Source organism: Microtus oregoni, unplaced genomic scaffold (assembly GCF_018167655.1).
Source record: "Microtus oregoni isolate MIOR12 unplaced genomic scaffold, Mior012 000081F_ref0000091, whole genome shotgun sequence".
In the NCBI taxonomy this organism is placed as follows: Eukaryota; Metazoa; Chordata; class Mammalia; order Rodentia; family Cricetidae; genus Microtus; species Microtus oregoni.
Window position 1 is genome coordinate 1,200,508 of NW_024544541.1, and position 26,246 is coordinate 1,226,753.

Here is a 26,246-nt window from a genome sequence, read left to right on the forward strand (position 1 = left end):
GCTAACAGGGTCAGTTTCCCGCCAGCCTTTCGCCGCGGTCACCAGCAAGCACGTCACACCTTCAAGCCGCCGTCTTCCCCCCGGAAGTCCGCAAGGTCGCAGCTCTCTGTGACCCTGGGGCGTCCGGGAACCGCAGCCAACGCTGCGAAGACGAAATCTTCCCGCGCTCCGGTGGAGCCCACGCGGAGGCTGCGCAAGCGCACCGGGTCCCGCACGGGCCGCTCTGCTCCGCCCACTGCGGTTAGGTTTAGCCAATCGCCGGCGCCGCGGCTGACGGAAGTGAGCCGTGCGTCTCTGCGGGTCAGCCGACCCATTTCCGGCAGCCGATGGTCCGTTGGAGGCGTTCCGGGTGGTCCACCCCCGGGAGGCTTTTCTCCCGGTTCCGGCCGAGGCGGAGTGGTGCTCGGCCGCTCACAGGGCTCCGAGTCAGAATTTCCCTCTTGCGCCAGCGCGGCCTCAAAGGTCAGGGCTCGCCCACACTCCGGTCGCGCCGACCTGACCTTTCTTGGGCTCCGAGGGGGAGGTTCTCCGCGACATTGGAAACTCGTGTATCAGCAGGACGTGGAGGCTCTGGAGTTAGAGGCAGGAGGATGGCCGCGAGCTCGAGTCTAGTCGAGACTGAGCTGCAATGAGGGACAGTCTCAAAAAAAAAGTTGTTGTTTTTTTTTTTTTCTATTTCGATAAATGTCCCCCCAAACCTTTCTTCTGCCCAGTATCTGTGACTTAAATTCAGGGAAGGAAGAAAGAGGTGAAACCGTTACTTCACGCCACAAGTGCCCGTGTTGCACCGTCTGCCCAGATGACCTTGGGGTGTGAAAGAAATTAAATATGGTGATTTCTTCAACACACCGACTTCCTTGAAACCCGGGAGTTTAACTTCTTCCCACAATGCATAATGACTTGTCAAACGTTGAGTGAAAAAGTTCCTGGATAGGATGGGGCTGTTCTGAGAAACTAATAGGGTCTTCATGACCAGTATTACAGCAATATATTGGTTCATGGTTGGGTTTTTTGTGTGTGCTGAGAAATACGTTTGGATTGCCATGAGAGTTACTGGCACTATTAACTAATGCTGGCAGCCTGTATGGTGGGTAGAATGAGTCCTGGCATCATCATATCTGGGTTTTTCCAAGACTGCAAGAATAAGTTCATTCTCCTCCACCTCAGTCTTCACATCTGTAAAATGGAAATTACGATACTATATCACTTCTCTCCTTATCTGAATTCATAAGGAATGGAGGGTTTATTCTACCTTACGGTTGGTCCATCACCACATGGCTGCAGGAGCGGGAGGCATCTGGCCACACTGTATTGGCACTGAATGCCAGTGCTCAGTTTGCCTTGCTTTTGTGTGTCCAGGGACTGGCTCCCACCCCATGGGAGGATGCTACCTACATTTACAGTGGTCTTTCCACCTCAACCCAATCTAAGTAATTCTTCATAGATAAGTCCAGAGGCTTGTTCCTGTGGATGCTACATCTTGTCATGCTGACAATAGTAACCGTCAAAGTCAATGAGAAAACAAACATTAGCATTTTGGCTAAAAATACTGATACCAAATTGGGTGTATGCCACTTACTTTTAACCCCAACTCTCAGGGGACAGATGCAGGCAGGTCTCTGTGAGTCCACCCTTGTGTGGATAGTGAATTCAAGACCAGCCAGGGCTACATAGAACCCCCCCCCCAAAAAAAAATACTGAGCTCATTGGCAGAGAAGATAAAGAGTTGGGGTAGGAAGGATTGAAGGCCAGGGGCTCCTTGTGTGAGTTAGCATCGTTTGAGGAGCCATGGAAGTTGCTTTGGAGAAGTGCTCTTCTCGTCAAGCCCTGGCTTTTCAAGGCTTTGCTCAGTCCTGCCTTTATATTCGACAAGACTGACACCCGAGCAAAGGGGAAGAAAGCATGTTATACATGCAGCTGGAGGGGGAAAGGCCTGTTTGGGGTAGAGCAAGATCCAGCTACAAAAGTAACAATGAGTAATATTTGAGGATTTTTAAAAGATTGAACTTTTAATTGTGTTCCTCTCTGTGTGTAGGTATGTGTATGTGAGGGCGAATGCCCTTGGAGGCCAGCAGATGGCGTTGGAGCCCTTGATGTGGGTGTTTCAGGCTGTTATGAGCCACCTGAAATGGGTGCTGGGAACCCAAACCAAGTTTTCTGCAACACTTAACTGCTGAACTATTTCTTTACCCCAATATTTGAGTTTTAAAACTGTGTGCAGGGTATCCATTGAATGAAGAGAGAGAGAGAGAGAGAGAGAGAGAGAGAGAGAAAGAAAGAAAAGGACGTGACAGCTCCTAGGGTATGGAGGAGGAGAAAGTTTATTGCTGATAAAAGGGAGAGCATAGCCAGAGGCAGAGATATCCGGGAGAGTCTAGGGTGCACATGACCCTGAGCCACGTGTGCAGAGCGGGAGGGAGGAGGGACCAAAGACTAAGAGGGGCAGCCTGGGCCAAGACTGACCAAGAGAATGGCATAGCCAAAATGGCTGGATTATATAGGGAAGGGCAGCTGGGAGAAGGGCAGCCTGGATGCTGGGCTGGAGAGTTCAGGGTAGAGGGCCGCTGCTGTAGAATAATCCCTTTGTACACTGAAGAGTTTTCCATGTGACTGGTTTGATAAACAAGCTGACTGGTCTGTAGCTGAACAGAATAAGGTTAGGTGAGAGAGCCAAACTAAGAATGCTGAGAAGGATAAGGGTGGAGCCAGGGGTCGCCAGCCAACCACAGAGGGAGCAGGAGATGAACGTGCTAATAAAGGTACCGCATGTGGCAGAGCATAAATAAGTAATATGGGTTAACTTAAAATGTAAGAGCTAGTTAGTAATAAGCCTGAGCTGTTGACCGAACATTTGTAATTAATATAAGCCTCTCCTCTGAGTGATTATTTGGGACCGGGCAGTTGGGACAGGAAACTTCTGAATACAGGCTAGGTCTACCAGCCACACCCTTAAAAGATAGGGACTGGGGGGCTGGAGAGATGGCTCGGTGGTTAAGAGCATTGCATGCTCTTCCAAAGGTCCTGAGTTCAATTCCCGGCAACCACATGGTGGCTCACAACCATCTGGAATGAGGTCTGGTGCCCTCTTCTGGCCTGCAGACATACACACAGACAGAATATTGCATACATAATAAGTAAATAAATATTTAAAAAAAAAAAGATAGGGACTGAAGTGTTGGTGGACATTCCCGCCAGTTCCGAAATAACTGACACAGACAATATGAATTTTAAATGCTTAGCTGATAGCTCAGGTTTATTACTAACTAGCTCATATGATTTAAATCAACCCATTGCTATTAATCTAGGTGCTGACCTGAGGCTCCTGGCTTTTACCTCTCCTGCATATCCTGCTTTCTCTCTCTCTGGCTCAAGACTCCTCAGACTTCCCAGCATCCTCCTAGGACAACTCTTCCGCCCGATCTCTTCCTGCCCAGCTATAGGCCAGTCAGCCCTTTATTAACCAATGAGAGTAGTACATATTTACAGTGAACAAAGATCGTTGCACAGCACTGACGGATGCTAGGAGAACTTGGTGGCCAGGTCTGCTCTGATTTGTTAAGTAGACATCTCAGTCATGTGCCCTAGGGTTTGAGACTTAGCATTCATTGGCCAGAAAGCTGTGTTGTCTCAGCTCCACTTCAGTTCTTGATGGTGGTGCAGAGATTTCAGGAGTGTGAGCTTCTCTGAGTGTTGCCCTCAAACCTATTGTCATGGTCACTGCAGCCGCCCCACCTCTCTTGGGCTTACCATTATTTTCCCTTGGCTTTGTTTTATGCCATAGCAGATAGCCAGCTTTTTGAGCCTGGTCCTCAAAATAATTCTCCCTTTGTTTGTTTGTTTGTTTTTCTTTTTTGGAATGAGGGGCCCTGACTCCTGCTACACAAGCATTCTGCCATTTATCTACAACCTCAGCCATATTTTGTTGTTGCATTGAGACAGGGTCTTGCTAAGTTTCCCAGACTGGCCTGAAACTTGAGATCCTGCCTCATTTTCTCAAGTGATGCATAGTGGTGTATGTGTTTTAATAAATAAAGCTTGCCTGAAAATCAGAGTTCCAAGCAGCCACACAAGTCAGCCATACAGGCCAAGCAGAGGTGGTGAATGCCTTTAATCCCAGCACGAGAGAGGAATATAAAACGGGAGGAGACAGCTCTCAGTCTCAGTTTGAGGATCCGTGGAGGCAGGTGCCCATTTTAGTCTGAAGGAGAGGTAAAAGGTCGTGGCTGGCTGCTTTGCTTTTCTGATCTTCAGCTTGAACCCCAGTATCTGCCTGTGAGCTCGTACAGAGCCTCTGGGTTTTCATTATTCATGCTACATAAGGCTGTCAAGGGATGCAGAATGGATTCATGGTTTTTGCCAATTAAAGAATTAAAAGGCAAGAATAATGTATTGCCACAAATCTTGGGAAATCTCTATGGAGCCGGCTTATGATCCTGATGAAATTACTAAAATAATTTAAGAATGGTCCGGGCGGTGGTGGCGCACACCTTTAATCCCAGCACTCGGGAGGCAGAGGCAGGCAGATCTCTGGGAGTTCGAGGCCAGCCTGGTCTACAAGAGCTAGTTCCAGGACAGGCACCAAAGCTACAGAGAAACCCTGTCTCGAAAAAAAAAAAAAATTAAGAATGGGTTCAAACAGAAGCTTGAGGATGGTGTAGTCGAGTTTAGAAGGAAGACCCCAGGACAGGCACGCTGTCCATCTAAACGCTGTCTGGAGGGAGAGAATGGCTGCACAGAGGTCAGCGCCCTGCAGGCAGCCACACAGTGCGAAGAATTGGCCTTATGGTGGCAGAGATCAGGTCAGCACCTGGCCACTGACACACACAAAGGCGCGGGTCAGTGGACATGGGTCAGCGCATGCACACAGTGGCTGCAGAGGTCAGCTGCAGTGGTCAGCACATACTGGCTTTAGGAAAGGAGACTTAGAGTTAGGGAGTTTAAAGATTGATTTATTATGTACAGTGTTCTGCCTGCACCTGTCCGTGCAGGCCAGAAGAGGGCGCCAGATCTCATTACAGATGCTGGTGAGCCACCAGGTAGTTGCTGGGAATTGAACTTAGGACCTCTGGAGGAGCAGTGCTCTTAACTGCTGAGTCATCTCTCCAGCCCCACATTAGAGAATTTAAATGCATAGATTCTGAGCAGCATCAGGAAGAAAAAGGAAAAATTCTGCCTTTTTGAGCCAGGGACTGCACAAAGGGGCAGCCACTCCAGTAAGGAGAAGCACACCTTCTCAAGGTGAAGCTGCCTTACTGGGGTGTCCCCTAGCCGTGACTCCAAGCTGCCACACTGGGTTAACCCTAAGTAAAGAGACAAGGGCATGCGTCCACCTAAGGTAGATTTCATTCTTTATAAAAGTCCCTGGGATTTGTGTCCAGCACCCTCTGTGAATCTTGGAGCACATGGCTGACAAGTTGTCCCTGTCTGTTTCTGTCCATCACTCCAGGTTGCTACACCTCCAAAGCTGAGGGAGCTAGCTCTGCCTCTTCCCTTTGCAGACAGTGAAAAGCCAGGTCGTTCTAGAATTCCTAAAGATTTCTTCTTGAATCATTAAACGACATCAAACATTTGCTCAAGTACAGTGTTATCTACATGGCTTAACAATTTTAAAAATTAAAAACAAATCAGGCAGTGGTTGGCACACACCTTTTATCCTAGCACTTGGGAGGTAGGGAAGCAGAGGCATGTGGATCTCAGTGAATTCGAAGCCAGCCTGGTCTACAAAGCGAGTTCCAGGACAACCAGGGTGGTTACACAGAAAATCTTTTTTTTTTTTTTTTTTTTTTTGGTTTTTCGAGACAGGGTTTCTGTGTGGCTTTGGAGCCTGTCCTGGAACTAGCTTTGTAGACCAGGCTGGTCTCGAACTCACAGAGATCCGCCTGCCTCTGCCTCCCAAGTGCTGGGATTAAAGGCGTGCACCACCACCGCCCGGCTACACAGAAAATCTTGAAAAAACAAAACAAACAAACAAATAAATAAATAAATAAATAAACAACAAAACATATCCACTGTCATTGTAAGAATGTCCAGTATGTAAGATTTGAACCTGTAATGGAGGTCAACCAATGTATGTGGGGTATCCAATGTCTTTTATCTCGTTATATAGGAAGGAAAGCAAGTGTGTATCCTGCCTGGGTTTGCACGAAGTCCTGAGAGGTGCCAAATGAACTGGCCCTTCCCTGTAGGCAGTAGGGATGGGACCAGGTGAGGACTAGTCTCCCTCCTTTCAGCTGGTAAAGATATTCATTAAAAACTTAGGAGGGGCAGGTGAGGGGGTGACTCAGCAGGTAAAGGTGCTTGCCGCACACTTGATCCATCCCTGGGCCCAGATGCTAAGGAAAGAACGGACTCCAGCAAGCAGTCTCTTCTGACCCTCCGAGTGCACGGACTCCAGCAAGCAGTCTCCGCTGACCCTTCGAGTGCATTCTCTGGTACAGTTTGAGATGCACAGACAAGAAATAAATGTAAATAAAAAAGTAAAAACCCAGAATAAAATTACATAATCTAAATAACCCATTTAAAATGCATTGGAGATGTCAGCCTTGCTCTACCATGCTGCAGCAGGGCTTTTGTTTGTGTGAGTGTGGTGCCCATGGAGGTCAGACGGAGGGCACTGGATTCCCCCGGAACTGGAGTTACAGGCTTTTATGAGTCTCCCCATGTGGGTGCCGGGAAATGAACCTGGGTCCTCTGCAAAAACGGCCTTGAGCTGCCTGAAGTTAGGAATGTTGTCTTTATCAGTACTAGTCAGCCCTTTGTGTTGGCCAGAGCATCTTCTTCGATGGGCAGATGAAAAAAACCATGTCTACACAATTCAGGTTCTCTAATGAGCAGGGCTGGTAAAAAAATCAATCTCACTATATTTGTTGAAAGTGGATTTATTAGAATGTATCACAAGCTGCCTCTCCAGCTCCAGAAGTGCAGTGAAAAACCAAAACTCTTGTGATCCCATGGACAGGGTGAGCAGGCCTGGGGGAGCGGGACAGGCCTGGTGTGACTTGGATCGGAATATTAGCAGGTCAGAGGCGAAAAGAGGGGGGTGTCACAGTAAGGGGCAAGAAGGGACACAGCGCTGGGCTGCGGTGCCTTTAGCCTGCCATTCGGGAGGCAGAGATGACCTTGAATTTTGGCCCCCGTCTCGCAAGTACTAGGATTACAAACAAGTGTGGGCAACCACGCCGGGCTTTTATTTTCTCTTCTCTTTTGTCTGCATGGGGCGGGGGGGGGGGGGGGGGGGGAGGCGGTCATGCTCTAGCTGAGCGTGGCCTCGAACTTGCGGCCATTCTCACGCCTTGGCATCTAAAGGTCGCGGTGGCAACGCAGTCCATCCTCCCCCCCCCCCCCCATCTCGCCGGGATGGGCCCGACCGGATGTGACGCACCCTAGGCGGAAGCGAGCAAACTGCGCAGCCTCAGCGCGGGCGGCGCGCATGCGTGCTGGCGGTCTGCATTGCGAGTCTGTCTGTGTGACTGGGCCGGGCGTGGGTTTGCTGCGTGACTGACCGAGGCTTCGCGTGGGTGGAGGAGGCGCGGGTGCAGGTCAGCGCCCGGGAACAGAGAGGCCGGCTTGTCCGCGCGCTGCCCGGGGAGGGTCCCGGCCGGGCGGGCTGGGGGCGGCGGCCGCGGTGCATGCCGGGCCAGAGCTCTGCACGGAGTTGTGGCTTGGACTTAAAGTGCAGGGAAAACACGCGAAAAGGGCTCCGCAGAGGCGTCTAGCTGCGGCTGTCCACAGGGTTGACTCCGTCTCTCTTCATCATTAACAGTGTGGTCAGATTGATCTCCCCAACCTGGTCCCGAGTTTTTAGTACCGCTTATTGGAACAATAACAACAAAAACCCCCAAAAATGTACAAGTTTCCAGACTGTGTATTCATTTCTGTGACCCGTGAAATGTAGGTTTTTTTTTCTTTTTTGAATCAGTTCTTCACGGCCCATTATGTGACCTGCCTTTGTAAGAAATTGGACTTAAAAAGCACAGTAAAGGAAAATCCAAACACTACTAACATATGTTAGCCATCCCTGCTTTCTGTTTTTAAAAATTTTTTGGTGTGTTTTTTTCCTGCGTGCATATACGTGCAGTGCCCGCAGAAGCCGGAAGAGGGCGCCGGATCCCCTAGAACTGGCGTTAGGGACAGTTGTGAGCTGTCACGGTGCTAGGAACTAAACCTTGGTCCATCCCTGCAGGCCAGCTACCCTGTTTTCACCCAGAATTAGCGATTGAACGTCTACCATGTAAAGCAGTGTTAACCTAAACTGCTTGCTTTCGTTTGTCCCGGCCTGTTCCCAGGAAGCTGTTCACACTGCTTGAACAGTGGCAACTTTTTAAACAATTTTTTTTTTCTTTTTTAAGTCTTTAAGAATTAGAAATGGCTTCCAAAAGAGCTCTGGTCATCCTGGCCAAAGGCGCGGAGGAGATGGAGACAGTGATTCCCGTGGATGTCATGCGCCGAGCTGGGGTGAGTCTCCCTTATGCGCTAGCCTGTCATTTTTACTTGTTTACTGTACTCGAGCCTGCGTCCTGGGGTCCTGGGGTGCAGATGTGGAGGACTGAGGGTGAATTGTATGAGTTGGCTCTCTGTCCACCATGGGTCCAGGGAATAAAGCTAAGGTCTCCTCAGGCTTGGAGGCCAGTGCCTCTTTTGCCAGCCCTACTTTGTGAACTATTTCAAGTACAAAGCTACAGTGATTACATAGTAAAACATTAGTTTGTTCTCTGCTCACTTTTTTTTTTTGTTTTTGAGCTAGAGGCTCACCCTCTCGACCAGGCTGGCCTGGAACTTACCACGTAACTCAGGATGGCTTTGAATTCTTGGCAGTTCTCCTGCCTCAGCTTCCCAAATGTCTGGCTCACTGCTGACTTTAAAAACTTGTAGTACGCCGGGCGATGGTGGCGCACGTCTTTAATCCCAGCACTCGGGAGGCAGAGGCAGGCGGATCTCTGAGTTCGAGACCAGCCTGGTCTACAGAGCTAGTTCCAGGACAGGCTCCAAAGCCACAGAGAAACCCTGTCTCGAAAAACCAAAAAAAAAAAAAAAAAAAAACTTGTAGTACCAGCCGGGCGATGGTGGTGCATGCCTTTAATCCCAGCACTCGGGAGGCAGAGGCAGGCGGATCTCTGAGTTCGAGACCAGCCTGGTCTACAGAGCTAGTTCCAGGACAGGCTCCAAAGCCACAGAGAAACCCTGTCTCGAGAAACCAAAAAAAAAAAAAAAAAAAAAAAAAACAAAACAAAACAAAAAACCACCAACTTGTAGCACTTTGTCTTATTTCTTTCAGACCCTTTTTAAAATTTGCTGATTAATTTATTTGAAGAGACAGGTGTGTGTTTGTGTCCCAGCTAGCCCTGCACCCCTGGGCTCAGGCTGTCCTGCTGCAGCCACCTGCATAGTTGTGCTGGCTGCCATGTGCCTGCACCCTGGCCTGGACACTGTTTGTGTGTTTGTCTGTTTGTTTTAAAGCAAATGCTTTGAAATTTGGGTTTTTTCTGAGTCCCCTTTGTAAGTTTCCTCAGTCCCGTGCCCTCTCCTCCTTCCCCAGACATGACTGTCCTCAGGCCGAAGTGTGCTGGCTCATGCGTTAGCATGTGCTTCCTTCCTGTGTTTGCATGCAGCATGTCACTTCTGTAACATTGTAAAGGGCTGCCCTCATGTTTGCCAGGCTCACAAACCTGAGAACAGTGCTGACTCTGCCTCTTCTCACAAGAGCCAAGTGCAGACACTCGGCTGTGCTGACTTACTGTGTGACCAGAGCTCAGCCCCGGGTGTGTGTTTACACTCAGCCCCGCACACACTGTGTAAGCAGATCTCAGCCCTGGGTGTGTGTTTACAGTCAGCCCCGCACACACTGTGTTAGCAGAGCTCAGCCCCGGGTGTGTGTTTACACTCAGGTCTGCACACACTGTGAGCAGAGCTCAGCCCCGGTGTGTGTTTACAGTCAGCCCCGCACACACTGTGAGCAGAGCTCAGCCCCGGGTGTGTGTTTACAGTCAGCTCTGCACACACTGTGAGCAGAGCTCAGCCCCGGTGTGTGTTTACACTCAGATCTGCACACTGGAAGGCCAGCGTCCTCTTTTCATGCTGCTGCACAGTGCTCTACAGTGTGGAATACCACCGCCTCCTCATTCCAGTTATAGCCTGTGCTGCTGGATATTTGAGATTTTCAACTTTTTTCTGTGTGTGAATGTTTGCCTGCATGTAAGTCTGCACTGCATGTGTGCTTGGTACCCGAAGAAGCCAGAAATTGTGCCTGATGCCCTAGAACTAGAATTATAGGTGGTTGTGAGCTGCCATGTGGGTGCTGGGAACCAAATCCAGGTGCTCTTAACCACTGAGCCATCTCTCCAGCCTCTGCAATAAGCAAGCATGAGGACGGCTTTTTAGGCTCAGCACCTAAACATGGGATTGCTGGACCAGGACTGTTGTGGTCAGTGTTGCTAAATTTTGCAAGCTCGTCTTCAATGAGCTGACCTGTGACCTCCCAGCACTGTAGGAAATGTCCGTGTTTTGGGTACTAGCTCCTGGTAATGTCCCCTAATGAGTGTTCTGGAGGATAAAGTATTGTTTATTTGTTTGGTTTTCCTTTCTACTTTTGGAAAAGATCTTGAGATTTAAATGACAACGGTAGCTTAGCAAGATGGGTTATTAATAGGGTGACCCTGTAATTCATCTCCCAAACTCAACGTGTGTGGGGTAAAGCGTGTCCTAGCCAGTCAGAACTGGGGCAGCGGCTCAGCTACAAGTTAGGACTGTCTCAGGCAAAACAGAAGAGACCAGTATTAAATATATTTGGCCATTGCCTCGACTTGGCTTTGTGGTATTCCCTGACTAGTTACTTAGAACCACGGAATGGGTATAAATGTTGCCCGTGTCTGTGTATCTTCATGGTCTTGAGCATCTGTTCTTTTCCTAGATTAAAGTCACCGTTGCAGGCTTGGCTGGGAAAGACCCCGTGCAGTGTAGCCGTGATGTAATGATTTGTCCTGATGCCAGTCTTGAAGATGCAAAAAAGCAGGTTTGTTTTGTACATGTGGACTGTTCCTTCTCTGGGGGCTTATTACTTTTTTTTTTTGAAATGCCTTTTGGTTGTATCTATGACTATAGTTAGAGCAGACGTAATTCAAGAAAATGATTCTGGCTGGTGGCGGTGGTGGCACACACCCTTAATCCCAGCACTCGGGAGGCAGAGGCAGGCAGAAATGTGAGTTTGAGGCCAGCCTGATCTGTAGAGCAAGATCCAGGACAGCCAGGCTACATAGAGAAACCCTGTCTCAACAAACAGAAAGAATTAAAGAAAATGTACCTGAATGAGAATGGCTGGATCCTGTGTCCGATAAGTGGGTGGTGTGGGTGGGGGAGCAGGAGGGAGCAGGGTAGTGGCGGCTGAGTGGGAGCATTGTTCTTTCTTGGTATTTTCTCCCAGAGGCCTCCTTGCCTTGTAAGTAGCCTACCATATTTTCCATTTTCTTTTCTCAGTACTGGTAGTTGAACCTCGGGCCTTCCATGTCAGGCGAGCTCTCTGCCACTGACTTCTGTCCTCCTAGCCTCTCCCCCTTTTTAAAGGTTTGTTTTGAGACAGGGTTTTGGAAGTGGCACTGGTGGTGGCCCAGGTGGCCTGACTGTGACCTCTGTCGTCTGGGTCATGGGCCCGGCTCCTGTCCTTTTCTTCCCGTTCGAATGACCTGTGTGGAGGGATGCACACTTGAGTAGTGGGTTGAGGGTGAGGTGAGAGCGCTCCTTAAACTGTTGCCTTCTCTGTTTTTACGGTGATGGGGGACTATTGGTTATCACTTTCATCAGCGTGCCTGCCCATTGACCCTCAGCTACTACCAGAGGTCAGAGGTCATGACTCAGGGTGATAAGAGATGGGCTGTGCCCTGGTGAGCAGAGACGTGGCAGCAAAGGTGGGAAAGGCATGAGTGTAATTCCCCACGCTGTCCCCAGTGGAGGGCCGTGCATTCCTCTCTAAGAAGTTTCAGTATTTCCAGGCTGGAGAGATGGCTCAGGGGTTAAGAGTACTGGCTATTTTTCCAGAGGTCCTGGGTTCAATTCCCAGCAACCACATGGTGGCTCACAACCATCTATAATGGGATCAGATTCCTTCTTCTGGTGTGCATGAAGATAGAGCACTCATACATAAAATACATGAATAAATCTTTACAAAAAAAGAGACTATTTATGTGTGAGTGTGTGTCTGTCTGTGTTAGTACCCACAGAGATCAGAAAAGGGTGCTGGGTCCCCTGGAGCTGGAGTTATATGGAGTTGTGAGCCACCATGTGGGTGCTGGGACCCAAACTGCAGCCCTCCAGGAGCAACAGGGGTTCTTAACTGCTGAGCCATTTCTCCAGCCCTCATAGCTGCGTTGTTTTTTTTTTGTTGTTGTTTTGAGACAGGGTCTTATGTATACTTGGCTGGCCTCAAACTTAGTGTGTAGTGGAGGGTACCCTTGAACCCTTGATCTTCCTGCTCTGCTTCCTCCTTCTGATGGCACCACTATGCCTTATTATTTTTAGTGTTGAAGAATCAAACCCAGGGTCTCACTTGTGCTAAGAGTGTGCTCAAGCTCTGTCTAGAGCTGCTTGTGTGCATAGCCCCACCCCTGAGGTGCGTGCGCTGTTCTGTGCAGATAGTGCATCCTCAGATACGAAGCTGCTCCTGGGCTCGCATTAACACAGTAGAAGTAAAACGTTCCCTTTTGTTTCCCAATTCACAGGGACCGTACGACGTGGTGGTTCTTCCAGGAGGCAATCTGGGAGCACAAAATTTATCTGAGGTAAACTGCTCAGTCATTCCTCAGTGAGGGGCTTACGGGAAAGTCTTGCATCTTCTACTCTGTTCTGTCGTGTTTGATCTGGTGTGCCGAGGGATCGTGCTGCAGACGTAGCAGAAGCAGCCAAGGTTAGCTGAGGTTAGCCGAGTGGCCTCTAACATTGCCGAGGGCCGTTCTAGGAACATTTACTGCAGACTCAGTAAAAACATCGAGGTTAGCCGAGTGGTGTCTAACATTGCAGAGCGTGGTTCTAGGAACATTTACTGCTGAGTAGGTTGAAATGGGGCGGCTGCTGCAGATAGGCTCAGTGCATGTAGACTAGTGTGAGCTGCGAATGTCCAGCTGCAGATAGGCTCAGTGCATGTAGACTAGTGTGAGCTGCGAATGTCCAGCTGCAGATAGGCTCAGTGCATGTAGACTAGTGTGAGCTGCGAATGTCCAGCTGCAGATAGGCTCAGTGCATGTAGACTAGTGTGAGCTGCGAATGTCAGCGGCTGCTGCAGATAGGCTCAGTGCATGTAGACTAGTGTGAGCTGCGAATGTCCAGCTGCAGATAGGCTCAGTGCATGTAGACTAGTGTGAGCTGCGAATGTCCAGCTGCAGATAGGCTCAGTGCATGTAGACTAGTGTGAGCTGCGAATGTCAGCGGCTGCTGCAGATAGGCTCAGTGCATGTAGACTAGTGTGAGCTGCGAATGTCCAGCTGCAGATAGGCTCAGTGCATGTAGACTAGTGTGAGCTGCGAATGTCCAGCTGCAGATAGGCTCAGTGCATGTAGACTAGTGTGAGCTGCGAATGTCCAGCTGCAGATAGGCTCAGTGCATGTAGACTAGTGTGAGCTGCGAATGTCCAGCTGCAGATAGGCTCAGTGCATGTAGACTAGTGTGAGCTGCGAATGTCCAGCTGCAGATAGGCTCAGTGCATGTAGACTAGTGTGAGCTGCGAATGTCCAGCTGCAGATAGGCTCAGTGCATGTAGACTAGTGTGAGCTGCGAATGTCCAGCTGCAGATAGGCTCAGTGCATGTAGACTAGTGTGAGCTGCGAATGTCCAGCGGCTGCTGCAGCAAAATGGGCTCAACCTAGAAGGTGTTGCCTGCTTGTCATCGGGTCAGGGGCTGCTGTGGGGCCGGAGGTGGCCTCTGTGCTTCCTCTCAAGCCCTGTGTCAAGAGTCCCATGGGAAGGCAGCACAGGACAGGGTTCAGTGCCCTGGTGACATTGCTTTCCTTGCTCATCCTTATTGAGGTGGCCTTTCTCTGGGGGGAGTGCTGTTGCCCAGGCTTGGGAACACAGGCGCATGGGGAACCTGTCACTTCCGTGTTAATGATTGGAGCTCTTTCTGGAAAGCTGCTGGAAGGAAGCTAAGCCGAGAATGACTCTCCCAGCTCTTGCAGGAGGCTCTGTGGCTCAGTGGTGACCGAGTGTGTGTGTTCTCTCTAGTCGCCTGTGGTGAAGGAGATTCTGAAGGAGCAGGAGAGCAGGAAGGGGCTCATAGCTGCCATCTGTGCAGGTGAGTACGTGCGGGTGTGGAGAGGGAGCTCCGAGGGGAAGCCTGACCGCACACAGCTGGCCTTCAGTGCCGCAACGTCACAACATTGCAGCTGAGCGAGATTGTTTCTGTCTCTCTGTGCTCTGGGCCTCTGTTCTGGGAAACTCACCGTTTTCCCTATTTGCTGACCTGGAGGACAAGACCTCTGGTGTCCAGCAAACCGCTTGTTCCAGCAGAGCCTGTGTCAGCAATTCGGATTGCCAGGAGAGTCAGCACGAATCTGTGGCCTGAACACCACAGCTTCGGCGGGGCTCTCCTGCCTCCGGCTTGCTGAGTCTTTGCTTGAGTGCTCTTGAACACCCGTGGCTTCAAATAAGGTCTTCTTGGATTTCAGACGTGTCCTGAGCCATGAACCGTAATCGCTTGCTTTTCTGAAAACCCATTCCTGCTGCCCTAATATCAGATGATGTTCTGGCCTCTGGGTCAGTGCGACTTTGCCAGTGTCTGCCTGTTGGGTGCCTTTCCCGTGTGTCACAGAACAGGTGAACCCGTGACTAAAGGGTGGATGGTTTTGTTTGGGGACAGTCTATCGTGCAGGAGCTTCTGCACCTGTTCTGTTCACTTCTTACTGGAATGACATCAGCCTGTCGAGGCCATCCTTCAGGCAAGGCATCATGCCGTAGTCTCCTGTTGTAAGTTTTCCCAGTTCTGGGCTGGCCGTGGAGACCGTGCCTGTAATCCTAGCACAGGGGATCTAGAAGTAGGTTCATGAGTTCAAGACCACCCTGAGCTACATAGTGGAGCCTCTCTTCAAAGAAGAAAAGAAAGGGGGAAGCATAATTGGGGGACGTTCTAAATGTTCCCACTTTGGGGCCAGTAGAATAGCTCAGGTGTAGACTGTGTGCCTCACATGTGTGGGGCTCTGGGTTCCATTCCCAGCACCAAAGACAGACAGGCAGAACCATTCTCAATCTCTGATGTGACGCAGCAATGGGCATCATCTGTGTAGAAGTTCAGAGGCCCCTACACTGTGTGCTCGAGCCATCACAGAGCCAGTGGGAGCTCTTAGGCACTGCCCTGGGCACCTTGTCCTGGCTCCTACGCTCTGATTCCCTGCCGTGCTGAGGCCCAGGGGTGTTGTTGGTTGATGGTCCTGCGATCCCTGCAGCCTTGACCTGTCTTGGGGCAGGGAGTCACAGGTGGGCTGGTGTTCTTCACTGACCTGCGACATTGGCCTCCTTAGGGTTTCCCTGGCTTTGCTCCCTCCGATTTGACTGAAGCTAAAGTGTGGTGTCATCTTGTTTTTCTGTGTCACTGAGTAGAACATGATCAGCCTTAGCTGGGTCACCGCTTGTGCTGAGGCAAGCTGAATGAGGCCTTCCTGTGGACCAGATTGTTACTGAAAAGGAAACAGTGCTAGCAGTGTGCTCACCGCATTGGCTGTCCTGGGTCACAGCCTGAATAGTGAGCAGAGAGAACAGGAGTAGCTCGGCCAGGGAATGAAGCAGAGGTCAGGCCGTCTGGTGCTTCGGTCAGGAATCAGTACCGTGTTTGAACTCCACAAACACAGTTGTTTTGTTAGCTTTGCCCTTGATGATGCTAAGTAAAAGAAGAAGTCACCGTCAGGGAGGCTTTCCTGGAAGGAAATACAGGAGCTTTTCTTTGAGTAAGGGAGAAAAGGAAGCTTGCAGGTGGAGGAGTCCTGTCAGTGTAAGAATAGTTCAGGGTACCCTAGGAGCTCCCGCCGGCTGGCTGTTCTTTTTCCAGTGTCCACCAGGTGGCGCTATAGGAAGAGGCATTCCCAGAGCTAACTTTATCAGTCTCGGATAATGGCAGTAGTAATAAGTCTGTCTTGTCTTAATTTTCAAATTCTCTGCCCCCCCCCCCCCCCAGAAATCAGTAGTTAGGAGCTTACCATGAGGAAGGCATGCCCTGTTGCATGAAGCAACAGTGTCACTACCACCAGGGGAGCAGCCTTGAGACACAGCCTGAGACCTGACTGGTTTAGCCATGCTCTTCCCTCAAGGTCGGCGGCTGAAGCTTGCTGCCAAGTGGAGGGTGACATAGGATTCTCTGTTCAGGTCTTAGCTAGTAAGGATCTGAGAGGTACACATGAATCCCCTCACATAAAAGTGGATGGTAACTGGACATGGAGGGGGCACACCGTTAGTCCCAGATCCTCGGAAGCAGAGGCAGGCAGATCTCTGAGTTTTGAGTTTGAGCCAGCCTGGTCTACATGGTGAGTTCTGGCCAGCCAGGGCTACAAAGGGAGACTTTTGTCTTAAAAAATATTGAGTGGTAATTATTCCATTTTTCTAGACTTTGGAAATTTTCTGTCCTCCACAGCTGTCTTGTGTAGAGAAGGGCATGTATGTGATGCTTAGACTCAAGAGGTTACTCTGGGCTTGGTCTGAATCTGAGGCCTGGACGGTGGCTCTTTGTGCCAGTTCCTGCTGTGGCAACTGTGGTGCTTGGCTGTGGGTCTAGAGCTCTTGTTCTGCAGGAGTCAGGGCTGAGGGAGCGGGAGAGTCAGTCAGCGGCCGAGTAAGAGCTCGCTGACGGGTGAGGTTAGGTGTTGATTTTGTCTTCCTGTGATGAGGCTTAGAGGGGACAGACAGAAAAAACTAGGTTTTAAGAGGGTGGTGGCAGGCGAGGGTCGTTTTTCAGTCTCTGTTGCAGACTCTTAGACACAGTGTCTGCTGTGAGCATCAGTGAAACTGGCCGTTTTCAGTGAGTACTCGGGGCTCATGGTAAGAGGCGGGGCCTCCCTCAGGTATCATGGACCGACAGTGTGCATGGTTTTCCACATTGGTGGTTTCAGAAGGACCCCGTCTCAGATGTCAGTCCAGGAATCTCCTGCAGAGTACATGTTGGCCTCCATCTTGGCCCTGCCAGCTGGTGCGTGTCTGGTTGAGTGGCCTAACTTATACTTGGAGTGCAGAAGAGCAGCTGTGAAACAGCCGCAAGTGTGCATGTTTTCACCCCATGTCTCTGCCACAAAACTAACTCTTTCCTTCAGAAAGAGTCAGGCAGGAGCTGGAAGGACAGACAGCAGTCAACAGACAGGCATGGTGGCCCACAACCACATGCACCTCCAGTTCCAGGGGAGCCAACCGTGCATGACATACTGCAGGCAAAGCGCCATGCATGTAAAGATCGCAAGGGAAAAAAGGAGGACGGCAAGAGTTTATTCAGCAGGGCAGCCCCTCCCCTCTGCACTCGGGAACATTGATCCCTGCTCCTGCGGGTCGTTTGTCTCTGCTCTGCCACACTGAGGGACGTTTTACAGCTGTTGAAGCATTCAGAAGTTGTGCACCTCGGCAGATGTGCTGAGCACAGGCTCACCACGGCCACACCCTCGCGTGTGTGTTTGAACAGTGTTGTTCAGAGTCATAACTCTATAGTCCTGATTGGCCTGGGACTCACAGATCCTCCTGCCTCTGCTTCCCGAGCCCTGGGATTCAGTGTGTGCGCCACCATGCCCAGCAGTGTTGCGGGTTTAAAGCCCGGGTTTTCTGTTTGCACACTCATCTTCTTTTTGTCTTCTAGGTCCTACAGCTCTGCTGGCTCATGAAATTGGTTTTGGAAGCAAGGTCACAACACACCCAGGGGCTAAGGACAAAATGCTGAATGGAAGTAAGTGTGCCCCTACTTCCCACGGGAAGATCTTCAAGACCTATCTGGGGGAGAGCGCTGTGACGCCCAGCTGCTCAGGAGCTCCCTGCCTGTGTGCTGCTTTCCCTTCCCTCGGTGTGCTTCTCGGCTGGGGCAGGGCACGTGCCAGTCTGTGTGGAGGCACCAGATCCCTGACTGTCAAATGGGACAGAGTTTGAAATGCCAGTTTAATTTTTATTTTTACTGAATGTCTTAACAGCCACCCAAGGGTGTTGTAGGTAAGCCGCTTGTTGCTTCCTGGCTGCTCAGTCCAAAATAACCACACAGAAACTGTATTAATTAAATCACTGCTTGGCCCATTTGCTTTAGCTTCTTAGTAGCTAACTCTTACATATTAATTTAACCCATCTCCATTAATCTGTGCATCGCCATGAGGTCATGGCCTTCCAGCAAAGTTTCAGCACGTCTGTCTCTGTCAGAGGATACATGGCGTCTCTCTGACTCCACCTCTTTTCTCTCAGTATTCAGCTTAGCCCCACCCCAGCTCTGTTCCCCTATAGCAGAGCTATAGGCCCAAAACAGTTTCTTTATTAACCAATGATATTCACAGCATACAGAGAGGTATCCCACATCACAAGGGTAGAATTTAAACCCTGATGATAGTTTCAACAAATGTCCTTTTACCACAGTGCAACAGACCCTCAGGGGACGTCCTAAGTGGCAGACTAGCTTCTTTGGTGACATGTTTCTTTATTTAATTCTTGTTTTGTTTTTCAAGACAGGGTTTCTCTGTGTACCCTGGCTGTCCTGGAACTCACTCTGTAGACCAGGCTGGCCTCAAACTCACAGAGATCCACCTGCCTCTGCCTCCGGAGTGCTGGGATTAAAGATGTGAGCCACCATACCTAGCTGAATTTTATTAAATTTATAAAAGCAATTCTTCTTCATGAGGAAGCTTGCAGATAGGCGGGTGAAGTGAGGTTAGCTCCTCCCCCTCCACTGGTTGGACAGCTCAGCTGTCTCATGAGCTCTGGGTCTGCCCTCTAACTTTTTAGTATTCTTACTCAGGTGAGGTCCTAGTAGGCCCTTCTGCTGCCTGCTTTGGGTTTGAGATGGGGTTTCACTATGTTGCATAGAAAGACTTTGGGCTCACACCATCCTCCTGCCTCACCTCAAGTAGCTGAAGGGCAGTGTGTGCCCTTGTCAGGCAGCACTTGCTTCTCCTATTAGCCTTGCCTTCTCCGTAGTCATCTTGCCCAGATTGGCACTGGGATTTGCTGTGTCTTGTTTCTTTGGCTCATGGGTCTTGACTGGTTTCTGCTTCGTTGCCTGTGTGAACCATGCTGTCGAGAAACTTTTTTTGTTTGTTTTTTTGAGACATGGTTTCTCTGTGTAACAGCACTGACTGTCCTGAAACTCATTCTGTAGACCAGGCTGGCCTCAAACTCATAGGAATCCACCTGCCTCAGCCTCCCGAGTGCTGTATTTAAAGGCTGCAGCAACCCCTGGCGAGGCTTCCTCTCTAAAATGACTGTAGTTCTCGTCAAGGTGACATAAACACTGACTAGTACAACTGTCCCCTTGTCAGCTTGACATCGACACACACAGGTTATTAAGCCGTAACCTTCCCTGCCTGTCCCCAGATCTCATATTAATGCCAGCATCACAATGGGTGTCATTCCAAGCTGATTGGTTTTGATTCGCTGAGACCAGGTTTCTCTGTAGATCAGGCCACCTCTGCCTTCCAGGTGCTGGGATTAAAGGCAAGTGCCTGGCACGTTCCAATTCTAGTCCTGCAGCTGGGCCGCCCGCGTCAATCATCATTCAAGATGTTCCGCAGCTGTAGCACTCAACCTATCGATCGAGACCTAAGACCATCGGCAGGTGTAGATATTTACATTATAATTCATAATAGTAGCAAAATTACAGTTATGAAGTAGGAACAAAAACGTTATAGTTGGGGTCAGCACAACATGAGGAACTGTATTAAAGGATCTCGGCGTTAGGAAGGTCAAGAGCCACTGCTCTACAACCTTGCCTACAGGCCAGTCTAATGGAGGCATTTTCTCAGTTGAGAGCTGCTCTTCCCGAACGTCTCCAGCCGGTGTCCAGTTGACATAAAATAGACAGAGGGTTGCTCTTGGGCCACACTTCCGGATGCTCTAGTGTGTTGCCAAGTGCTGCTGTGTTTCCCTCAGTTATCAGGAGACTGTCAGGAGAACTGCGTGGTAGTCGCTGTGGCTCCTGGTGTTGTAAATACGGGAGCTGGGTTTGTGTGGAGCTGATGAAATGGGGCTGAGCCTGGGCGGTGTGTGGCCGGCACACTGTGTTTGGGGACAGTGCAGGAAGGGCTGTCCCACATCTTGTGTGTTTTCTTCTGCTGCTGAAAGACAGGCTGAGAACTCATCGTAGGGTCCCTGAATTTACAGTGCCACAGCTTCCCTGGGGCCTGCAGTTCCATGGCAGGCCAGGTAGCATCCTGCTGCCCAGGCCGGAACACCGAGGCTCAAAGGCCAGGTGACCCTCGTTTGTTTCCCTTCTCTCCCCTTTCTTCCCCTCCCCTCCCCATCTCTATCCTTCCTTCCTCTCCCCTTTCTGTAGTGCAAGGCTCCCCTGCCCTTTTGTCATTGCTAAGCATGCAGTCAGTAAGTCCTGTTTTAGGACACTGACCCTTGTGACCCTTGAAATCATTCTGGAAGGGCTGTAGCTGTCCTGCACCTGACTGTTCTGGGCATTTGACAGACCTGTGAGTCCTGGACCCCAGAGCCACTGTGCTCAGGGCTGGCTGCTTTTTCTTAGAGGAGCAGCTAACCAGGATCGGGGTTCTCTGGCCTTCAGGTCTCTATGGTAACTGCCCCACACTGGTGTTCCCCAGTGTGAGCGACTTTCTGCATGGTCTCTGCCTTATGTTCTGCCTCTCCACTTGCCTTCTCTCTGAAGAGATTTCTTAAAGTCTGCAAATTTACCCTAAACTCACAAGTCCCAGCTGGCCTCATTTTCCAGGCTCCGCAGCAGCCGAGGCTGCAGCGGTACTCTTTTTGAGGCCGTTCCTTACTGTGGCCACTAGATGGGGGCCGTTGACAAGTACCAACCCTGGCTGAGCCCTTTAAAGTGCCTCACTAGGCAGTTCTGACATGGTGTAGCTGTCAGAGCAGGGCTGGGAAAACCGAAACTTCCCTTCAAGTGATGGTCCCTGCTTCCTTCACTGTCTGTAAATGGGAAGCTTCTGCTACGCTCCACCTGCTTACTTAAGCGGATGGGCTGAGTTTGGAGTGGGGTAGGAAGGCACTCCTCCTGAGGGCTCAGTGAACCCCGAATGCCCTGAGCTCTTCATTCTAGGCAGAAACAGTAGGCATGAAGCAATGCCCAAGCATCTCATGCTGATGCTGTGCTGGTGGTTAGCTGGGTGTGGAGGTCCAGGATCAGCGCCTGTGCGCCTGCTCCTCACCATCAGCTGTGTGCCTGCGCACTTGATCCTTCGCGGGAGCCCTTGCCCTGGAGGCCTCCTGCACTCTGCTGCCTTTGAAAGTCCCCACTTCATCTCCTCCCCTAAAGGTTCTGTCCCAGACTTTCCCTTGTGCTGACACCGCAGACCCGATAGCCTAGGCACAGGGTCTCCATGGGTGCCTGAGAGTGGGGTCCTCTGCACTGTGCACGCTGGTCAGCACCACCAGGAGCAGTGTTGGTTTAGAGCCCTTCGGCAGTGGGACTGAATCAAGGAACTTTCACCCTGGCCTGAAACCTGCGTCTGTGCTGTGTGCTCTGGTCAGAACAGAAGAGGCCCCAAGTGCTTTCAACAGCAGATGTTAAACAAAAGGACAAAGTTGCTAGCTGGTGCTGGAGGGGGTGTGGAGGTGCCGGAGGGGTGTGGAGGTGCCGGAGGGGTGCGGAGGTGCTGGAGGGGTGCGGAGCTGCTGTGACAGGCAGACCCCAGCTGTGGAGGTCAGCCGGCCTGCTCCAGGCCCACACTGAGTCAAGGCCCAAGGGTGGCCGGGTGATGGGAACACACCTAGGCCCACGGACAGGAAGCTCTGGGTTGTAGGTGAGGGCTAGAAGATGAGTAAGGACGGCCTGGAGGGAGCTGTGTCACGTGGAGCAGGTCCTGTTGTAGCAGAGACACAATGGGGAGGAGAGCTGGGGGGTCCCAGTGGGGGTACCCCACAGTGTCTTAGTTGCAGGTGGCAAGCAGAGGAAGAGAGCCTGGCTGCTGATGTCTGCCTCCCAGCTGCAGTCTTGTGTGGTCTGAGGCCGCAGAGGACGGGGGCTCTTCCTGTGGATCAGCCAGTTTGTGTTCTCATGGCGGCCAAGGCCCTGCTTCTGTCCCAGCACCCTGGCCTGATGCTGAGTCCCTGTGGCAAAGTGGGAAGTGGGGAAGTTCATCTCTGGTTCCCCTCAGAGCTGTCTCTCCCTCTTATGCGCATTACTGTCTTCTGCAGAGCTTGTGATAGCCTGCAGGCCTTAGGAGACAGCTGCTGCGCACGGGAAGACCAGACATGGCAGCCCCAGTGAGTGGATGGGCGTGCTGTCTAGCTAACATAACCTACAGCAACCGTATCTGTCCCCTGTAGGTCACTACAACTACTCAGAGAGCCGCGTGGAAAGGGATGGCCTGATCCTCACCAGCCGAGGGCCGGGGACTAGCTTCGAGTTTGCACTGGCCATTGTGGAGGCGCTCAGCGGCAAGGAGGTGGCTGACCAAGTGAAGGCACCACTTATTCTCAAAGACTAGAGCCCAAGCCCTGGACCCCAAGGTCGAGGCAGACCATTGGAAGCCAGTGCCTATCCTCGGCCCATACTGTGTCCAGAAGCCAGTGAGCCTCTGGAACTAGCGTGTGATGTAGCCACCACATGGGGATCCCACCCCGAAGCCTAGGTCTGTACATTTCTGAATGTTCCTAGTAGAATAAACAGTTTACCAACTCCTGGCAGCTGCTTTGTGTCTGGCTTTTGTGATATTACTGGATTCATTTGCAGGTGGACGCTGTTGGTACAGCCACAGAAGGAGCCGCCGAGCCCCTTCCCCAGCTGGGAGTGATGCCCGGGTAAGCCCCATGAGGTAGGGTTTCTCCCATCCCGGGGGCTAGTCCCTCAATGCTGTTAAGTGTCAGCAGAGGTGGGGATTCCCGGGGTTCCTGCATCCCCTCCTCTAGGGTGAGGTGAGAGCACCCATGCATTCCTAGGTATCACTCAGCTCCCACTCAGGAGGAAAACATGCTGAGGATGGGCCTCATCTGCAGTGACCACACAGCCCAGGCTAGACCAGTAGAGGGCAGCTCAGTTTGGGTTCTCGAGGTCTCCTGGGGTGGCCAAGAAAAAAACCAAGAGGGCGTGCTGACAGCCATCCTGTCACTAAAGAACACACCTGCCTTTCTCGAGATGCACTTGGACAGCTCCTGCTCTAGAAAGCAAGGCTGAAACTGCACTGTTGTTTTGTTTCAAGACAGGGACTCTCTGTGCAGTCCTGGCTGTCCTGGACCTAGCTCTGTAGACCAGGCTGGCCTTGAACTCCCAGGGATCCACCTGCCTCTGCCTTCCGCACATGAATATTTTGATAAACACTAGGACAGGTAACAGAATGCTGAGGGAGAAACAACAGGAGGTTTTGTTTACATGCTGGAGTGACTTAGGATATTAAAGACCAAACTTTTTTTTTTTTTTTTTTTGGTTTTCGACACAGGGTTTCTCTGTGGTTTTGGAGCCTGTCCTGGAACTAACTCTTGTAGACCAGGCTGGTCTCGAACTCACAGAGATCCGCCTGCCTCTGCCTCCCGAGTGCTGGGATTAAAGGCGTGCGGCTGGGTTATGGCAGTCAGACACTGGTGTGAGCCTAGTACTAGGAAGGCTGAGGCAGGAGGATCACCACAAGCTCAAAGCTCTCCCTTTCCCATCAGCTCCTTGTCTACCAAAGACTAGTATATGTCAAGCCCTGTCACTGGTCCTGGGAGCCAGTCCAGGGGCCCTGTCCTTACAGAGCCTAGTTGGGGCGGGAGGGGGGCAGATGAGAGGATACGCAGGTGTGTCCTGTGGTCAAAATGAAGTTGCCTGCCTGCTAGCAAAGGCCTCTCTGATAAGGGCTCTTAGGGAGATCTGAAAAGGCAGGTCTCTGCTGAGGCTTCAAGCATAAAAGAAAAAGCCCAAAGGCCCCGAGGCAGGTGCTTGCTCTGGGTGTGGGGAAGCAGGACAGGCAAGATGAGTGCTGGAAGCTGAAGAGGCCGCAGCCAGTGGAGGTGACCCGGTTGCCAGGGTCACCACAGGCTGTCAGAGTCAGCAGGATCTGGCCACCCATGCTGAGGCAAGCTAGTGGCAGAGGAGGGTGTTCAGAGACGGGATGGGGCAGGAAGGCAGTGGGAAGCAGTGCTCACATTTTTGATTTGAACAAATAAGTAAAGAGGTAAAATCCGTGGCGCTGACTTTAGGACTCAGGAGCTGGTAAAGGAGATGGCAGGGCTGGGTGAATTGGAGTTTCAGCTTGAATTTGAGGTGCCTGTATAATACACTTGATATGGCAAGGAAAACCAAAGACCAGAGGTGGTTTGTGAGCAGCCTAGGTCGTATAGTTCCAGACCAGCCTGGGCTAGACCGAGACCCTTGTCTTGGGACACCTCAAACTGTTCTCTGCTATAATCACTGTTGGTTGTGACCTCCACACTGCAGCGCACAACCTGGCTGTGCCCTGGAGCAGCTGCAGGCCACCAGGCAAAGCCCGCCCTGAAAGAAGGCTTTAGAGGAGGTTGTATCAGCCTGCACATCTGGAGTGAAGGTTTCTCCCTCTGAGTGTCGAGTGGGGGCTCCAGGAAGCTGTCTCATCAAGCTCTCAGGTCTGGCTAGTTGTAGCCTGTTAGCACTGGGGATGATAAGATTCTAGCCCTTGGGCTGCTCTGCCTGCCATGCTTGTCCAGCCTGCTCCTCACTAACAGGTGTCTGGGGACCCGGAACTGGGGGTGGCTGGGGTGGGGTGGGCTGTACATATGGAAAGGTGGCCTGGGGTTAGGCATGGGGTGTAGCCAGTTAGTGGGCTGTCTCTTCCGCAGTCTGGGCTCACTCACAGTGACTTCACCTTGGGGTGTACGTGTGTGAGTGCCATTTCCTTTTTTTTTTTTTTTAAGTTTTTTCATCTCAAAAGAGTGCTCTATAGCTACCACTGAGGGCTGCTGAGGGGCAGGGTCAACCCTCCTTTTCTGGGTACAAAGTGGTACCCCAAAGAGGACTAGGCTAACAGCACTTTTTTACCCAGCACAACAGTGGGCACTTCTGTTGGGAGTGGCCTTGGTACCTACAATTTCTTCCTCTTGTGGTTTTGTAAAGGCAGCTCACAATGCCCCTGCCTCAGCCTGAGTACCGGTGTGCCTCACCATGCTTGAGTTTTCTTTCCTAGTTTGCACAGAACAGATACCACACAGTTCTGCTTTTTCTCTCTGCTTTTTTCATTGACTAAAACCCAGGGAGGGAGTTGGGGGTGGGTAACTGTTAGTAGAAAGCCCACTCCCATGCACGAAACCCAGGTTTGATTCCCACAACACAAAACATACAAGGGTGGTGTACACCCCTAACTCCAGGGTGGTGCACACCCCTAACTCCAGGGTGGTGTACACACAACTCTAATCCAGGGTACGCTCTGCCCTGGTGTGTCCTAAGTGTCCGAAGCCACAGGATGCCGTGAAGCACATTTAGTGCATAGCCAGCTGTGTCATCCTGGAGTCTGGGCCCTCCGTCCATGTTCTACTGATGCCTCACGGAGGATCGAGGGGAATATTAACTCCTGAAGCCCGTTCTGCCAAAGCCTCTGGGTGGTTTTAGGAAGGATCTCATCTCTGCTTTGGTGAGTGGGCAACAGCTGGGCCCCAGTCCCCGAGGAGCAGGAACTGGTCGGGCTCATACAGCCTGTGGTGCAGATCAGCTCCTTCCCTTGAACTCCCGCATGGGACCAGAGGGTGAGGGCCGAGGGCAGGAGCTCACCTGGGCCCTGCAGGTACCGTTCCTGGTCTCCAGTGTGCTCTTGGCACAGAGCCCTGAAGTGTCTTGAACAAACAGTACTGACAAGAGCTTCAGCGCTGGGAAGGAAGTGTTTGGGAGTTGACGGAAGCTTCACCATCTCTGCTGTATTCACGAGCTCTTCTGTCAACTTGACCCAAGCTAGAGTCATTTTGGAAGAGGGGACTTTGGTTGAGAAAATGTCCCCACCAGACGGCCTGTGCTGCATTTTCCTGATTGATGATTGATACAGGAGGACTCAGCTGGTGTGGGTGGTGCCAACCGTGGGCTGATGGTCCCGGGTGTTATAAGAAAGCAGACTGGGCAGGCCAGAAAACAGTACTCCCCCATGGCCTTTGAATCAGCTCCCGCCTCCAGCTCCCTTCCCTGCTAGAGTCCCTGCCCTGAC

At 51.2% G+C, this 26,246-nt stretch overlaps 1 protein-coding gene across 1 annotated transcript; it reads left to right on the plus strand.

Moving 5' to 3' along the window:
- The first annotated feature begins 7,408 nt into the window (after window positions 1–7,408).
- LOC121441802 (Parkinson disease protein 7 homolog) lies at window positions 7,409–22,794 on the plus strand. The gene is made up of 7 exons (XM_041643115.1): window positions 7,409–7,538; window positions 8,349–8,454; window positions 10,907–11,008; window positions 12,708–12,767; window positions 14,203–14,272; window positions 17,801–17,887; window positions 22,435–22,794. The coding sequence occupies exons 2-7, from the start codon at window positions 8,365–8,367 to the stop codon at window positions 22,593–22,595; spliced, it is 570 nt and encodes a 189-aa protein (XP_041499049.1). The 5' UTR covers window positions 7,409–7,538; window positions 8,349–8,364; the 3' UTR covers window positions 22,596–22,794.
- The last annotated feature ends 3,452 nt before the right edge of the window (window positions 22,795–26,246 follow it).

Bases quoted from the DNA above. Each gene is read 5' to 3' on its own strand.
- LOC121441802 (XM_041643115.1), top strand. From the start codon at position 8,365: ATGGCTTCCAAAAGAGCTCTGGTCATCCTGGCCAAAGGCGCGGAGGAG. The intron at 14,273-17,800 runs GTGAGTACGTGC...TTTGTCTTCTAG, and splicing joins CATAGCTGCCATCTGTGCAG to GTCCTACAGCTCTGCTGGCT. The intron at 17,888-22,434 runs GTAAGTGTGCCC...TGTCCCCTGTAG, and splicing joins GGACAAAATGCTGAATGGAA to GTCACTACAACTACTCAGAG.